The 17,393-nt window shown below is 37.2% G+C and overlaps 3 protein-coding genes, 1 long non-coding RNA gene and 1 pseudogene across 9 annotated transcripts; 2 read left to right on the forward strand and 3 right to left on the reverse strand.

Moving 5' to 3' along the window:
- Nucleotides 1-1,501: 1,501 nt before the first annotated feature.
- LOC108814615 (LEAF RUST 10 DISEASE-RESISTANCE LOCUS RECEPTOR-LIKE PROTEIN KINASE-like 2.5) lies at nucleotides 1,502-4,713 on the reverse strand (annotated as a pseudogene).
- Nucleotides 4,714-5,514: 801 nt separating this feature from the next.
- LOC108816112 (LEAF RUST 10 DISEASE-RESISTANCE LOCUS RECEPTOR-LIKE PROTEIN KINASE-like 2.5) lies at nucleotides 5,515-8,002 on the reverse strand. Its single transcript, XM_018588683.2, has 3 exons — nucleotides 7,109-8,002; nucleotides 6,934-6,963; nucleotides 5,515-6,702 (listed from the first exon to the last, which is right to left on the reverse strand). Exons 1-3 carry the CDS (start codon nucleotides 7,914-7,916, stop codon nucleotides 5,585-5,587), a joined length of 1,956 nt encoding a protein of 651 aa, XP_018444185.1. The 5' UTR covers nucleotides 7,917-8,002; the 3' UTR covers nucleotides 5,515-5,584.
- Nucleotides 8,003-8,555: 553 nt separating this feature from the next.
- LOC108815822 (uncharacterized) lies at nucleotides 8,556-11,942 on the forward strand. Of its 6 annotated transcripts, XR_008941512.1 has the most exons (8): nucleotides 8,557-8,743; nucleotides 8,842-9,023; nucleotides 9,114-9,265; nucleotides 9,348-9,477; nucleotides 9,714-9,775; nucleotides 10,172-10,263; nucleotides 10,381-10,609; nucleotides 11,607-11,942. It is a non-coding gene; the product is annotated as an uncharacterized LOC108815822 (long non-coding RNA). The 6 variants fall into 6 exon arrangements; XR_008941515.1 differs by having other exon boundaries at nucleotides 8,556-8,743; nucleotides 8,842-9,265; nucleotides 10,156-10,263; XR_008941513.1 differs by having other exon boundaries at nucleotides 8,891-9,265.
- A 597-nt stretch (nucleotides 11,943-12,539) lies between these two features.
- LOC130504973 (pentatricopeptide repeat-containing protein At1g29710, mitochondrial-like) lies at nucleotides 12,540-14,016 on the reverse strand. The gene has a single exon (XM_056999578.1). The coding sequence runs from the start codon at nucleotides 13,870-13,872 to the stop codon at nucleotides 12,595-12,597; it is 1,278 nt and encodes a 425-aa protein (XP_056855558.1). The 5' UTR covers nucleotides 13,873-14,016; the 3' UTR covers nucleotides 12,540-12,594.
- Nucleotides 14,017-14,110: 94 nt separating this feature from the next.
- LOC108815304 (uncharacterized) lies at nucleotides 14,111-16,806 on the forward strand. The gene is made up of 2 exons (XM_056999579.1): nucleotides 14,111-14,384; nucleotides 15,495-16,806. The coding sequence occupies exons 1-2, from the start codon at nucleotides 14,378-14,380 to the stop codon at nucleotides 16,775-16,777; spliced, it is 1,290 nt and encodes a 429-aa protein (XP_056855559.1). The 5' UTR covers nucleotides 14,111-14,377; the 3' UTR covers nucleotides 16,778-16,806.
- Nucleotides 16,807-17,393: the final 587 nt, after the last annotated feature.

Genomic DNA, 17,393 nt, shown 5'->3' on the forward strand with positions numbered 1-17,393 from the left:
AAAAGTTTTAAAATGTGTAGTGAGAGAAACTACTACATGTAAGTTTTTGTCGTGTTGTAAGAATGTATCTAATCTAGTCTATTAAAATTAGAGTACTATGATTTATTTATGTGTGATTTTTTATTTGAATTTATTTCATTAGAAAGTTTATCAAATTATAAATAATTTAACTATAATATTTTAATATCCTAAATCTTTAATTTGAAATACAAATAAACAACTTTCTTTTTAATTTTAACAAAATCTTTTTAAAATTAATTTCGTAATTAATTAATTAAATTCTTATTATCATTAAATATATAAGTAGAAATTAAAATTAATTCAATTCTGATATAAAAACAATTTTAAAATCATACAAAATATTTTAATTATATATTACTGAATAAAAATTTAATTTATTTACTTTTTGAAAATGTATGTGATTATAATCTAACTATTAAATTAGAGCCCTATGGACTATTTTATTTGTGATTTTTAATTTGGACCACCCCATTAGTTTTATCAAATTATACATTATTTAATTATATATTTTTAATATCTTAATCTTTAATTTGAAATACAAATAAAAAAATTTCTTTTTAAATTCTAACAAAATCTTTTTAAAATTTAATTTTGTAATTAATTAATTACATTCTTGTTATATTAAAATATATTTATAAATTAAAATTAATTCAATTCTGATATAAAAACAAAAATTTAAAATCATACAAAATATTTTAATTACATTTTACTGAATTAAAATTTAAATTATTTTACTTTTTGAAAATGCACGTGATTGTAATATCAATATAAATTATATAAACACTGATTGTAAAAAAATACATATCACAAAATTATATACATTTACATGATTAGTTTTTATATTAACAAATCTAAGTCTGTATACCATAATTTTTTTTTACAATATAGTGTATAGTGAGCAGTTTATATATACTTCAATCATAAAATCAGTCGACATAATATATAACTATAAATGCATAATTATATAGTAATATGTTAATATAGTTTTAAAATCATTAATAAATATTCCATAATATATACGATTCTATAAAATTTTAATTCCTATTTTTTTATATATTTATTAAATAGATGTTCCCAAATATATAAACAGCCAATTTCTCAAATTCCAGATATTTCTAAAGAAATTCTTTATAATTATTTCTCTAGATTTCATTCATCAAATCTGTAACTAACATATTTTACATTCATAATTCATTTATGTTTATAATTTTTTTTTAAAACTAATTGATTATAAAGGAAACGATATACACTAAATCCAACATTACACATCATGTATTCACTAAAATATCTGAAGAAATTTGTTACATCACTTTCCAACAAACAAGCGAGAAGGCTACCATGAAGCAAGATCATTAGACATTCTAGACAGTTGCTTAGCGAAGGCAGGAGAAAAGTCACACAATAGGGGTCAATCTGGAATGTAAACAGTATACTGCAGTTCATGAATAAATATATTTACTGTTTCTGTCATTTAATATGTTTGAGGAGGTTTTTTTTTTATACAGTATTCATTGAACATACTTCTGTGTAAACAGAAATATCCTCTGAAAACGTAAAAGATTCTGGAAGAGTCGCTTGTAAAACAGGCTTCGGAGGGACTTCAAGAGCATCAAGACTTCCTTCCATCATCTCTACCACTCTGTCCATCGATGGACGGTCTGAAGGGGAAGACTGAATACACCACAAACCCACCAACGTCATCTTCTTTGCTATATCCTCCTCTTCAAAGTTGATTCCATTTCCTTTAGGCCTTCCACTGTCTCCCATCTCAAGATCCGTATAAATCCATTCTGGAAAGTATACTGAGCTTCTAGTAGATGCAGTGTCTTCAGCTGATGGTTTGGCTCTTGATCCAATCATTTCAAGAACCAGCATTCCATAGCTATACACATCTGACTTGTGGGAGACTCTACCGTACACTCTTGAAAACACTTCTGGTGCAATGTATCCTATCGTTCCTCTTGTGTCCAACACTGACATGATGCTTTCTTTCCTCCCACAAAGCTTAGAAAGGCCAAAGTCAGAAACCTTGGGGCAAAGGTTGTGATCCAAGAGTACATTCTGCGGTTTTATGTCGAAATGTACAATCCTTGTCCTGCATCCATGGTGCAAGTACTCTAGACCACGAGCAACACCTAATGCTATTTCATATAGCTTCATCCAATTCTTATTCGACGACTTTGTGCTTGAGATGAAATTATCAAGAGATCCATTCTCTAAAAACTCGTAAAGAATGGCTCTCTTGGTACCTTCTGCACAGAATCCAAGCAGGGTAACAATGTTGACATGAGAAGTTTTGCTCATGCTAGCAACTTCATTGAGGAAGTCTTCACCGTTACCCTTTGAGTCTTTCAAGACCTTCACAGCCACACTACGACCATCACAGAGTGTTCCTCTGTAGACAGTTCCAAATCCGCCTTTCCCGACCACTATGGCGAACGACTTTGTCATTCTCTTCACTTGCGCATAGCTGTAGTGTTTCAGTGGAATAAGGGCCTTTAGATTAAGCTGGCTAGGAACATCTGATGTCTTCCTTCTCCGGCTGATAACACAGTACAAACCTCCGGCTATAAGAATGATGGCCACAAATCCAAAAGCATATTCCATTCCTAGAGATGAAAACAAAAACCAATTGTTTATCATCGATCAGCAAGAAGAATATACAGCTCTTTGAGAATGTATTAAGTAATAAATGTACTGAAAATAAGATTATAATCAATAAATCTTAAAAGGAGACGTCTACCACAGAAACCAAACGAAAATAAATGATTCAGTTCATAAGAAGATTATGGTAACAAAATGGGGTGTCCCTAAATAACAGGAAAAAGGTAATCACCTGCTTTGGCGGGAGCAGAGATGCCTGCATCTACATGATGACAACAAGAAAAGGTCAGCCAAAAAAAAATGCAGAGAGAACATTTTCTTTACTAGAAACTAAAAGCTTGACATTCAATGGAGTTTTTTTTGTTTAAATGTAGGAAGATCCAATCAAAAGATGGTTCTTGTAGAAGAATATTAAGAAATGAGATCATCATATATGAAAGAAAGCTTACCTTTGTTTCCGCAGGTACGGCCATGCGGATGATCTACACAGTAGCAGAGAAAATTGTTTGGGCCCTGTTTATTATATCCACAAGCACCCCCAGAGTTCATGCACGTGGAACATTCTCTGTGAAATTCAACCTTGAAACCCTCTTCAAGAGCCTTCTTTAGATTATCTCGAGTTGCATTCTTCTGCAGTGTGTTCAGCGCCGGTCCAGATGCAGGAACACTGACGTTTCTTTTACACATTCCACCCAAGTGTTTTAAGGGAGACAGAGGTTTGCTGTCACATAGTAACTTTTCTCATTAACTTCACAGTCAAGTTCTCCAACGTAAGGAGAAACATACTTTGGAAACTCTGGTGAGCATTCATTATAAATGGATATCATGTCGGTGTCACCAGCTAAGGTAAAGACTTTTTGGGTGAACGGCGCGTTTATAGCGTGTTGGGGACACAGATCACCGATATAATCTGATCTTGCTAATCTTATGACACGAGATGTATAGTTTGCCTCTAATATCCTGTACTTAGCAAAGCAAATGGTAATCTCTGCGACACTGCTGTGACACTCAAGCTTGAACTCAGGGTGGCCACATTCTTCTCTGCCGGGTATCCAGAAAGGGTACAAGAGACCACTCTGATCGCCGCAGCTAAACGGGGCACTGCAGCGTCTGTGAAGCTCATCAGCTTAGAAAACAAAAAGATGGGATCAAAAACAGCATCCATATGATTCTATAGGACATTGGTTTAGTAAGAGCAGAGCCGGATCTAGGCCAAACCCAATGAAACATTAGCATTGGTCCCTAAAATTCTAAAAAGAATATATATATAGGTCCCAAATTGTTTTAAAAGTTTTTTTTAATAAAAATTCTTACTAAAATGTTTATGGTCTTTCAGAATTTCAGATTCGGCCATGTGTAAGAGTAGAACTAAAGAAACCACTTCAGTATAATTATAAAGGAGATGACTATGAAACAATGAGGTTGTATAAGAAACATACCACTAGGTTGATGGGTTCCATTATTGGATAAACATTCTTGACACTCTTTCTCATCAATCTTCAACTTCACCTCAAATCCTTTGCTTAAAACACTTTCCAAATTGGTCACGTTCAACTCTTTCTCTTCAGGAACAAAGCTCGTCGGAACGTTAACTGTGAAAAATTCACTGCAGAAGTTGTGATAATCAAGGGTTTCAGACACTGCGACTGGACCTTTACCAGGACATGTATAACTCGAACGGTTAGGAAGCTTAGTGTGGCAGTGGTGGAAAACAGTGAGGTTCTTGTACATTGGCGAAAGCTCAAATAGGTCGGGAGGCAAAGCTGCATCCGTGAATGTAGCTTTGCAAAAAGGACCTCGAAGCTCTGCTCTGGCAAGTCTAAGAGTGTTGGAGGCTTCATCTATATGGAGAACAACGTAGGGATGGTTTGAGATGCTTAAAGACGTTGTGTTGTTGATGCAGAGAAGCTTGAGCAATTGATGACCCCCACTTTTGTGACGATTTCCACCTAAGAAGGAGAAACCAGCTGTGATGTTCCCACAGTGAAACATAGTCTTACGTTCTTGTTGACTTGGAGCACAAGGAAGATGGTGAAATAAGGAAAAGAGGAAAAAACAGAACAGACAAGAACTGGGAAGATTGTACATGATAAGATTTTATCTACTGAAACGTATGTTCTTGTCTTGAGAGGAAAAACAAGTGACAGATGGAGGAGGAAAAATTAAAACGGTGAAGCAAATGATATTTAGAATTATAAAATGAATATAAATGAAACTACTAAAATAGATAAAAAGAATCAAACAGAGATGTTTTGTAAAATAAAAGCTGAAACAAAAATACGAATACTCAACGGGCGAAAAAGACGAGACCGAATGATCTATCTAACATTCAACATGAAACCAATATGTTTTCTTAGAAATCAGTGTGAAGAACTCAATATGTGCATTTGAATATTCACGTCGAGAGCTTAGATACTGAAGGGCTTTGATTGATTATATTTTTATATGTGAATGTTTTGTTGGCACGGCCGTGGGGGAAGGTTGTGAAGGACCAAGTCAAAGAAGAGTAGACACAGATACAAGAGTGGGCTTTGAAGTCTTTTTTATTTTGTTAGTTGACCACAGAAAAATGGAATATGCTAGTGCCTTAAACATACTTTTCTTCTGTTAGTGCCTGAAACATACTTTTCTTCTGTTTCCAGAAGATTGAGAGTTAACTCTAAACACTAAACGAAATAACCTTAAAATTATGCTTTAAGTCTCACATTTCGTTACCTGTGTTCTGAGAAAGTATCTTCTTCTTGATGTGGTTACAGTGATAATTAGTTTTGACAAGAACATTTTTGGGCAAAAATAGATTGAAGTTTCTGGATACAAATCATTGAACTCTCTTGTTGTCTGTTAGAGTGCTGCATATGTTGTAGTTAATTGTAATATGGAAAGTAGACAAGTGGAATGCAGTATAGTAATTGTAATTACTGTTTTCGTGATTTAATAAGTTACAAGCAGGTTTCGTTCTTTATGCGACATTCATGGAACATACTTCTGTGTAACCTGATATATTCTCTGAAAGTGTAGAAGATTCTTGAAGAGGCTCTGCTGGAATTTGGAAAACAGGTCTAGGAGGAACATCAAGTGCGTCCACACTTCCTTCCATCATCTCCACTACTCTGTTCATAGGTGGACGATCTGATGGGGAAGACTGGATACACCACAAACCCACCAATGTCATCTTTCTCACCATCTCCTCTTCTTCACTACTGACTCCATTTTCCATAAGACTCCCACTGCCTCTCATCTCAAGATCCTTATATATCCATTCAGGGAAGTACATTGAACTTGTGCTAGGACCAACTTCTTGATCATCTCTCTCTTTGTTCCGTGCTCCTATCATCTCAAGAACCAACATTCCGTAGCTATACACATCTGACTTGTGTGAGACTCTACCGTACATTCTTGAAAACACTTCAGGTGCAATGTACCCTATTGTACCTCTTGCGTCTAGCAACGACAATATGCTTTCCTTCTTCTCACAGAGCTTAGCAAGACCAAAGTCTGAAACTTTTGGGCAGAGGTTGTCATCTAAGAGGACATTATGTGGTTTAATGTCGAAATGTACAATCCTTGTTCTGCATCCATGGTGCAAGTACTCCAAACCACGAGCAACGCCTAACGCAATCCCATATAAGTCCCTACAATGCATAATTGACGGCCTCTTGCTTGAGATGAGCTTATCAAGAGACCCATTTTCCAAAAATTCATAAAGAATTGCTCTCTTGGAACCTTCATAGCAGAATCCTAGCAGGGTAACAATATTAACATGAGAAGTTTGGCTGATGCTCGCAACTTCATTGATGAAGTCTTCCCCATTACTCTTTGAGTCTTTTAAAATCTTCACTGCAACCATTCGTCCATCAGAAAGGGTGCCTCTATAGACAGTTCCAAATCCTCCTCTCCCAACTACCTCCGCGAACGACTTTGTAATTCTTTTTAGTTGTGCGTAACTATACTGCTTTAGTGGAATAAGTGCTTTGAGTTTTGGCTGTGAAATAAATGACTTTCTGTTTCTCTTTCGGATAAGTTGGCGAAACGATACTAAAAGCAGGAACAGAAACAGAGTAACACCTACTGCTAAACCTGCAACCAGAAAATTGTTTGGTTTATAACCTTTTATTTGAATATCTAAATCAGTCTTCATAACCCTTGTGTTTGAATAAAAATAGTGAGGGACAAAGTGGTGATTCTTGTGGAAGAACATTAGGCATGTACGAAAATAAATTCTACCATTGGTTTTGTAAGACTAGTGTTTCATGTGGTATATGGTAATCAAATCAGGTGTTTTGAAAAGAAGAGTAAAAAATTATTTACCTGCTATTGCACCAGTAGAGAGGCCTGCATCTATAGAATTCACCAGAAAACAGGTCAGTTCGATGTGAATACAGAACACTGAAATCTTACTAAACTAGAAAAAAAAAAGTTGAAACTCAAAAGGTTCGTGTGTGGGAGAGGGAGATATGGGGATGGGAGAAACGGTGGTGCTTACCCTTTTTTCTAGAACTGCAAGTACGGTTATTTGGCTCATCTACGCAATAGCAGACAAATCCACCTGAGTTTTGATTGAATCCACAAGCGCCCTTAGAGGCTGAGCACGACGAACATTCTTGGTTAAGTCCAAGCTGGAACCCCTCTGCAAGAGTTTTCTGCAGATTATCTCGAGTTCGATCGGTCTGTAGTGTGTTCAGCAAAGGCCCTGCTGATACACGAATACTTACGGCTTTGCAAGATAACCCAAGGTCTTCTAATTGACCTCTAATCCCGTTAAGTAGAGGGGACGACAGGTTTCTTGTCACATAATATCTTATTCTTGACACATCACCACCATCATCCTCACAAGTAAAATCACCAACATAAGCAGAAACATTACGTGAATAGTCTTGGCTGCAGTCGTAGTAAATTGTTAGCAGCTCGGTGGTAGGAGCAAGCGTAACAACGCTTTCGTCGAAGGTCGCATTAAAAAGATCTTTAGGACAAAGACCACCGATAAAATCCGATCTCGCCAGTCTTATGAAGCCAGAGTCATAGTTGGCCTCTAAGATTCTGTACTTCACGGAGGTGATGCTTATCTCTGCGAATCCATCACTACAGTTGACTCTGAACTCAGGGTGGCCACAGTCTTCTCTGCCAGATGTCCAGAAAGGATACAAGAGATTTAAATTGCCGCAGCTAAACGGTTGACTGCAGAGTCCGTGAAGCTCATTAGCTGAGAAAGCACAAGAAGGTATCACAAAGAGCATCCATATGATGATTATATGGAACATTGATTTTTTCGGGGATAGATTCAGATTGATCATTATGTTGAAGATCAATACGAATCCAAAATGAGAAGCTGTAGGAAAATGGTGAATGGTTTTGGTCTAAGTCTTTGGTTTTTGTACGAGTTTTGACTAGATGAACTTACCTTTGCTCTCTTTGACCAACCTTCTTTTCTACTTTTGTTTTGTATGACGACTTCAAAGTCATGTGGTTTGACATTTCTGAATCCTAATGAAAGAATAACGCAAAGACAAAAACAATTGCAGAAGCCCTCCTAGATATTTTTCCTTTGTTTTCACTTTTTAAAAATCTAAAGGGTTGATATTATAGAAAAATGGTTTGAAAAAAAGGGTTGATGTGACACTAATTGATAACTTCATGCAAATTTGCTGGACGAAAGAAAATTTCAACCAAGTTAATATTATATCTGAAGCAGATTCTGTGAGAAAAAAAAAAAAAGATTAACTCTATTGTCATTTAAACATGGACAAGGATAGTAAACCTTTTTTCAAAAAAAAAAAAAAAAAAAAAACATGGACAAGGATTTTTTCGACTCATGATATTGACTAGGATGGCATGCAACAGACACGAAAGAGTAACTCTATAGTCATTTAATCGAATTTAAAATTCATTACTTATATTAAATGATTTGGAAAACAAATGTCGATACTCTTGATCGATCTCAACTTGTTTTATCTATAATAATAAAGTTGACAAGAAACCCTCCACGATGAGCCACGTCTCATCCCCTCCTATACCCAAACTTCGCCACGTGTCAATCAGCTGTGTGTCTTCTCATTCTCTCGCTGAGCTGCTTCATCTTCTCAGACGACGTTACAGCCTGCGTAAATTTTAATCAATTAAGGTATTCCACTATTCCCAGCTGCTCTTTAATTTGACGTTCACCAGCTTTATCGGATATACGTATGAGCAAAAAATATAACTCTGCTTTTCCCTGTCCAGAGGTTATGTTCATTGTTATTCAAACCGATCCACCATGGCGACTTCTCAGGTCATTTATCGGAGCTGAAGGCTGGCCGCTGCATAGAGACTGTTCAGACGAGTCTGCTCCGTTTTTGGGAATCTTAGAACGTGAAGAAAAGCAAAGAGATGATGGGCGTGGATATGCTACTTATTGATCTAAGGTTATCCTAAAGGGCAACAAGCCCAACAACCCAATCCTTTTATCATTATCACTTCGCCTCTGTCGTCTCCAAATCCCATTCTTTCCACAGGCTGTTTGTAACCGACAAAGTTAAGTGCATCCTCCACTCTCCAGCGATTAATTTTTAGCTCTTTATGATGGCGTTCACTCGAACAGTGAATCATGAGGCTGGTTTATGTGGTTTCTCATCTGGTATGTTCTTCTCTGACAGTCGATTCTCAGGTATGAGTCAGATATCGCTCTGGATATGGTGACTTAGTGTCTTATCTCCCTAATGAAGTTTCCTTCTCGCTATTTATGTAAGTTATGCAGATGGGTCCTTCCTATATGCCGAGGTTGGTGGAAGAGAAAAAGTATGGAATTTGGATACCAAGGTTCTACCAGTCCCTGCCTCTGAGTTACTCTTGGCACTTTCTCAGTGGAGCAGTAATATGGTTAGTATGTATCTCTTTTTTGGTTATGAATGATGGGTTTTTAGTTAGTGGTAATGTTACGTTCTCTATGAAAATGGCTCACTTGTCCGAGATGCACATATTCTGCTATATTCTTTAATTTCTTTCTGTGCAGACCGACTTCTAAAAAAATTGGAATTTGTTTTGTCTTCTTCCTGAGCATGACTGTAAGTTGTATGGTGCCTTCATGATTTGACTGTAAGTTTTATTTCATGTAGGAGTACAATACCCTTCGAAACTTCACTTGGACGTTGTCAGGGCAGACATAATAAGCACTCATGTAAGTGTCCCACCCATGCACCACATCGTTATAAAATCGAAGTCTTGTGATTCACAAATTGAGTGTCTGCAGTCGTTTTTAACATGTGCTCGAGGGTCTATGATGTCATGTTAATACCTAGGATTGCAGTTTGTTTAGGTTCTTTTGGTCACTGCTAGGTTTGAGATTGAGTTAATTTTTATTAGATAAGAGTCAGTAAATCAGCTGAGGAATACAGTTTATGCATTGCATATTGCATAAGCATATAATTGTTTTGAGATGAATCATTCTTTCACGAAGCCATGTTACTGCAAAAATTAGGGTCTTAACTGCATTTTCTTATGAGAGAAGTGAGTCATCTTATGTTCCTCTTTGGCTGAATTCCCATTTCTGTTCTAAAGTACAAGTGTTGTGTAGCCACGGGGTGTCATACGACTCATACCTCCTAATAGAGTGAGAGTTGCTATGGAAATGCAGGCTCAAGCTAAAGTAAAAATAGAGCACATACGGTAAAATTTCATTGCTTAACTTTGCAAAATTTATGTTTTCTGATTGAACAGTACTGATACTACTGAATAAAGCCTGCTTATTTTGTTTCTCATAATCTGTTTTACGAACTTGAATAGGGAACACCAAGCCCATATCAACATCGTTGATAGAAAGGAAAGTTGAGTTTTTATCTTTTTATTTGCGACTCAAAGTAGATTTCACGACAATGTTTTTATTTCCTTTTTCTGTTCCTAGCTTAATTGGGTTTTATTGATGTTATTAATGTATAAAAGGCCACCTGCTCAAGATTTCATCGCAATTTTCCTTTTAGAGATTCGAAGTTTAGATATGGTCCTCTGCTTGAGGGTTAGTCTCCTCATTTTCATCTTTATAAATAAGTAATAGTTTTGAAAAAATAAATCCTTAAGCTTATATGTTGACTTTAAGAGACCGCTCTCTCTAGTTTTCTCTCTGACCTCTCTCTAGGTTATCTCCGCCGTATCAGTAAGCTCCGGCCGACGGGTGGGCTCCCAAAGCCACCGTCGGTCCGGTTTCCTTGTTTCCTTACCGTTTCTCTTGTTCTCGTTTGGATCTAGTCTAGCTTTTTCTTTTGTTTTTGGTGGTTATTTTCTTGGTTTCCGGCGCCGCACCTCCGTTAGGTGGACGGCCGGCTAAAGCTTCCGTCGTTGCGCCTATTCGACTAGGGTGAACGGTCGGCTTTTGGTTTCCGCGTCTAACGATCTTGGCGTTTTGACGGCGGCTCTGGTGGATTTTTTAGGGTTTTCATCTTTTGTGGCGGTGGTGTTTCTGGCGTCGCGGTTGGTTGAGAGCTCGACGGATTGATGGCTCTATCCGATGAGTGAAGCGACGGCGTGTTGTTAAAGTTGGCGAATGGTGTCTTCTTCTATCCTAGAAGAGAGCGCGGTATGGTTCCGGTAAAGCTCTCCGTGGAAAAAGAGGCGAAGATGAGGGGTAAAGGCGCTCCGGTCACAGCAAGATCCGACGAAACGGTGGTTGTCGCGACGTCTCCGGCAAGCATCGACGTTGTGAAACGTGATGTGATGTTTCGGATCTCGAGGTAAGGAGCGGGTGACGTGTCTAGCGCGTGACGATAGAGCGTACGCGTGGGCGAGTTTGTGAGAGTGATGGACGCGTGGCGTCGTTGGGTTTATGTGGGTTGGGCCGATGGGCCATTTGTTTGTAGTTTGTATACCCGTTGGGCTTTTGGGCTTTGTTCCCTTGTAGTAGGTTTTGGGCTTCGGCTTTGTACTGGGCTTGGCCCGTTTTATTAATTAAAACTTGACGGAAAAAAAAAAAAAAAGCTTATATGTTGACTGATTTTTTCGGATACTTTTTGTTATAGTTTCAACAGTGTACCATCACTGGGTTCAATACACTAGAGCACATTGGTAGACTTCTACTCTTCAGGTATCTCTTTAAAGTGTTTCAGAGGGTCGAAGAGTTCTCTGCTTTGAAGTCCCCAACACAATCCTCACTCGATTTTGTCTTGGAGGCACTATGAGATGAGAGCATTAAAACGGATCCAGTTTTTGTATTCATTTTCGATTCTTCTTGCATATCTCTATTTTCATTATGTGTTTGTTAGTCGTGGATTGATCATTTCTTTTTGTTCTGCGTACGATATTATCAAGTTTTCAGTCACTGTTTGTCAATTATTAAGATAAGCTCTAGCCTCTCAGTTCGTTTGGTTCAATTAAGGTAATTATGTCTTTGACCCTCAGGAGTAAGGATTAAAACAAAAAAAATGGAAATGTTGTGCACTAATGGGACCGAGACTGTCCAAGCTTACACGTTCGTTTTCGTTGCACCTCGAGAGAACACAGCTGATTCTAGATATAGAGTTTAACTTAAATCATATTAATTAATATTTGAAAAATAATCATATAACCATTACCTTCTAAACGCAATAAATTTGATAAGGTAATGCTCTTCGCTATTTTTGATGTTCAGATAAACAAAATAACTCCTACGACATCTGATTCTTTTTCAAGTTCACCTCTTCAAAGCAATTCATAGCGCAAAACATTATTAAAAAGCAAACATCATTATCGTATACATTATTTCCAAGTATTTGGAAGTCCCTCAAAGTAAACTCGGGTATTTTTCCTCTCTATCTAAGATAATATACTTTGATTCGATCAGTGAACCATTTATATTATTTTTCTTTGATCTAAACAATTTCAGAATAAATTAAGACACTACTGTTGCTAAACACTATCAAATGGAACAAAAATAAATTTAAATTTATTAGAAAATAAACATATGTTACGCGCCGGAATACCAGTAGTAATTAAATAAAACATCTAAGCAGAGGGAAACGATCAGTAAGCTCACCAGTAATCGTTGCACGAGCAGATGCCTTTACTGAAGCGGTGAAATCTCTTTGAATCTCGCTTAATCAGCTCTCTGCCAGTTATCTTTGACATAAACTTCAATGCATCGTGGCAATCTTGGCAAATGCGAAAATTACTTATCACAGTGACCGGAGATCGAGGCCTCGAGTCAAGAAGCTTCTTAACAATCGTGACTTCCTCTTTGTATCCAAAAGTCCATTCTTCCCTATTCTCCTTCACCACGCGTTCGTTACGCCACTCTTTAGTGCTAGGAACATAACCCATTTCTAGCATTTGTAAGTGCAGACTCTTTAGCGTCTCGTAGATCGAATCCGTTTCTGGATGTGAAGTAGCTTTTGTTCCATATATATAATTCAATTTTGCCAAAAGGCCTACACTTGACACTTTGTCTAATCTGGTGGCATCTAACTTATCAACCATCTCAGCACATCTATCTCCAAGCTCCACATCTCCATGAACCCTAGAAAGATTCATTAGCGTCTCCCACACGTCAACACTTGGCTCCACTGGCATTTTCTCAATAAAGCTGAGTGCCTCGTCCAAGTGACCAGAAGTTGCCAGCATTTTGGTAACACTATTATAATGTTCCATGGAAGGTTCGATTCCGTAGTCTCTTTGCATGGCTTCAAACTGTAGTAATCCATTCTTAATATCTCCGGTCAAAGTATATGCAGAGAAGACTTCTTTGAATATCTCTCCATCTGGTTTGTTTCCTTCTTGTTTGAAACGAGTGAATAAACCGATGGCTTCGTCACCATAACCGTTGCTGACTAAACACCTCATCATAACACACCAAGTCTCCGGATTCTTCACAGACATCTCGTGGAACAGCTTGACAAACTTTGCTTCTTCTATAGCTTCTGGTTTATCACGTAGTTTCGCTAACCTTAAAAGTCTACTCATACCAATAGCGTAACCACGATCCTGCAAGTAAAGTAGAACCTCTATAGCTTCTCTAAAATTACCATGCTTGCAAAACTCATCGAATTTCTGAACAGAAACATCCTGACCAGTAATTGAAGAAACTGTTCTGTTTTGTCCTACGATTGGATTTTGTGTCCATGTGTGCCAGGTTACGTGTTGTTCAAGCCTAGTGATGATCTTCGACTTGCCATTGCTTATCATGCTATGATAATTATCATGATGGTGATGAGAGAGGGATCCACGTGAACTAAGCCAGCGGCTTCCTGTCTGCGTTGCCAAAGCTAGGTATGGTTTTGAAAGTTTGAGTTTTCCGCACCATAATAGCACCATTACGAACGCTGGTCAAAGACGTCTGCCGGCGAAAACTGTCAGAGCCGAATAACCTAAAATAAGAGTTCGCACTTGGATACGATGATATTTTATTACCAAAAGTGGCTTTTTTTTAACACATACTACCAAAAGTGGTTATAATTTCCCAATTGGTAATAATGATGTTTTTACTCTCTAAAGCACTTTATGACTTTGCTATTTCATCTCAAGCCACATTCTACTTGTGACAACCTTTCTGGTGAGTGAAAGACATATATGTCATCTAACTAAAGGAAGAGGAGAGAATCGACTCTCTTACCAATCATACCAAACCCCTCTTTTACCAATCTCTAAACCTTAGTTCCTCTCAAAATATCTATTTCCAAATTTCAAAATACTAAATCTTTCTCAAACCATCCCTCTTGCAGCGATTTCTAAGAACCCTATATTCTCACAAACACTCTGACTTTCTCCGTCTTCCGAAACCCACCATCTTTATCATTCATGTCTACTTTGAGTTCAAGAAATGCGAGGTTAGTTTCTTCAAAATCCATCCCTTATTTGTTCCGATTCTGGTTCTAAGCTCTTTATCCATGTATAGATTTGTGAAGTTTTGATTCTGATTTTGTTGGTTTATAGTGTCATTTGAACCTAGAAATCCAGATTTGCGTCGTTTCATTTTTTTTAATCTTGTCCCCTCGTACCCAAACTTATGCTTAATTGTTTAGATTTGTGAAGCTTCGATTTTTTTTTTCTTTTTTCCAACCCAAAATTATGCTTTCACTGTTTAAATTATGCTTGAGGGCTATGATGTGTCTACCAACAGAGAACAGTGCAAACACATAGCCTGTGGTCAATGACTCAATCCAAGCACTCCCAGGGGCCCTTTTCACTCACCTTAGAGCATCATTATTAGAGTGACTTGGGGAAGTCCCTCCGTTAAGGGACTTAAGCTTTTTTTTTTTTTTTTTTTGTTTGGTCGGGAAACGGTTAAGGGATGTCCTTTAATTAAGGGATTTTCCCTTCTCTTTCTTCCTCGGTCTCTGCGTTTCGTGGTCTCTCTCCCTTTAAGGGACTCCCCAAGTCACTCCAGTAAAGATGGTCTTAGTCCCTCGTGCATGTCCCCTCACTTAAGGAAAAGCTTACTCCACAAACCAGCAGCTGCATAGTATCCCGGATTCTCTGGCTTCACATCTTCCCTTTCTCGTAGGTTGTTGCAATAAGGCCCATTAAGACAACACCGAAACGTTTTAATCGATGAAAACCAAAACGCAACGTTTTAATCATTAATAAAACCAAACGCGAAAGCCACAATCAGATTAAACTACAATTATATTAGACCGGACAAAACCACAACCATGTCAAACTTAAAATAAACCAAACAATAAATGGGGTCCACAAACTTTAAGGATTGTACACGTGTACAGTCTTAGAAGAAAGGAAAAAAGGAAAGTGTGGCATTTACTTTCCTTTTTCTTTTGGACAACTTTACTTATTACTAAAATTTCCTTTTATGTAATGCTTACATACCAAAGGTTACTCCTATATAAGGATCAGACCTTTGATTCTAACAAGATCATCCATTAAGAGATCAAAGAAAAGTATTTGTTGTTTCCTCAAATAAACGAATTGAAGTTTTACAGTATCTCGAATAACTAACGTAACCAAGGTGATGAACCGACGAAGCATGGCAGCGGGAGAACCGCAATTGGGTCTCGAACACAAAGAGAAGCATACGTCTTCAAACGAACATGTTTCTACGGAGCCGACGTTGATGGAGGTGATGCGAGCCATTGAAATACTTAATGGTAAAGTAGCATTGATCATGAACAAGAATCAAGAAGAAGATGAAACTAGTAAAACGGCAGCAAAAAAGAAAACGTGTGTGGAACCAGACAGACATACTTCAAAAGCATCTGAAGGGAACACTTTTCTCAAGAGGAGAGAAGCTCCAACCCGTCAGGTGGATATCTCTGTGTTCACGGGAGAAAACCCCGAAGGGTGGGTGTTAGAAGCTGAAAGGTACTTCCTTTTTTACAGCTCTACTGAAGAAGAAAAGAAGGAGACAGCGTTTTATAGTATGTCCGGAGAGGCTTTGATTTGGTTTCTAAGTGAAGAATCTCAACAGCCAATGTTGACATGGGGGGACTTCAAACAGAGGCTGCTCTTGCGCTTTGGGAGTGGACAGAGAGGATCTCCCTACGCTCGTTTGATGAATCTGAAGCAGATCAAGCTAGTAGCAGAGTACCGTCGACAGTTTGAAGAAATAACAGCAACATCACAAGAACTACCACAAGAGTTTTTGGAGGAAGCTTTCTTAAATGGTCTAAAACCAGAAATTGCTGAAGAAGTCAAGCTATTTTGCTCTACTGGGCTGTCACGACTAAAGGAGATGGCGCAGAAGATCGAGAATAAAAACATAGCTATTCTAAGAGACAAGTATTCACCATCTTTGGTTCATACAATGACTTTCAAAGAGGTTGAAGAGAAGAAAGCCAAGGGAATCTGTTATCGATGCGGTGCCAAAGATGATAAGGGCCATCAGTGTTCGGGTAAAGATCTGAAAATAATGTTGGTAGAGACAGGGAATGGTGAAGACAGCGTTGAGAATGGAGATCCATATTTGCTCAGATCACAAGTGCCCTTAAACGTGATGATGTGCAATAATGAAAAGGAAAATCAACGGATGTTGCAGGCACCTGTGAGTCCGTGCACGTCAAAAAAGGATGTAATTAACGAACATCACCTAGGAAAGCAGATGTCACCAAAAGACCAAACACGGCAATCACGTGGGGCATTGTCGAAGCTAATTCCAGAGTGTCACCCAACCAACCGCTCAAGGCATCCAGTTTTAGAGGGCATATTTTTCTTTAGTTTTGTCATATTAAAAATTTTGTTAATATTTGTATATAAATATAATTTGTAATTATTTTGACAATAATAATATTTGTATTCTTATTTGTATTTTTGTTAACCGCAATCACCAACCAATCATTGTAATGTTTGGTTGTCAAAATTTGCAACCATTAGTCTTTTATATTAAGACATATATATTGAGAAAAAAAAAAGAATGCATGTGTGATTTGATGAGACAAACATGTTACTGAACAAAGATCCCTTAAAGTTACAATGCATCACATTATCGATAATACATGTATATTCTTACATAGCTTCAAAAATTAATGAATGTTTTACATGTCATTATAATTTATCCTATTAATTTAGTAGATGATTAGATTTAAAAGGTGTTTTAATTAGTTTCAAAATATTAAGTAATATTCTGAATTTTAGAACAAGTTGCCTACAACAGTTATATTTTTATTGGTATTAACATATTTATATTTTAGTTATTATCTAAATTAAACAAATATACATTCTTAGTAAAAGTACAAGAGGAATATAGACATGAAATTTATGTTGTGAGAAGTGTAGTTTCTTTAAAACAAAAAGAAAAAACTTTTATATAAAAATAAAATTATAAATGATAATATATTTATTTTATAAAATGAGTTCTCTCGCGATATCGCGGAGGTTTCTTACCT

Source organism: Raphanus sativus, unplaced genomic scaffold (genome assembly GCF_000801105.2).
Source record: "Raphanus sativus cultivar WK10039 unplaced genomic scaffold, ASM80110v3 Scaffold1913, whole genome shotgun sequence".
NCBI classification, from domain to species: domain Eukaryota; kingdom Viridiplantae; phylum Streptophyta; class Magnoliopsida; order Brassicales; family Brassicaceae; genus Raphanus; species Raphanus sativus.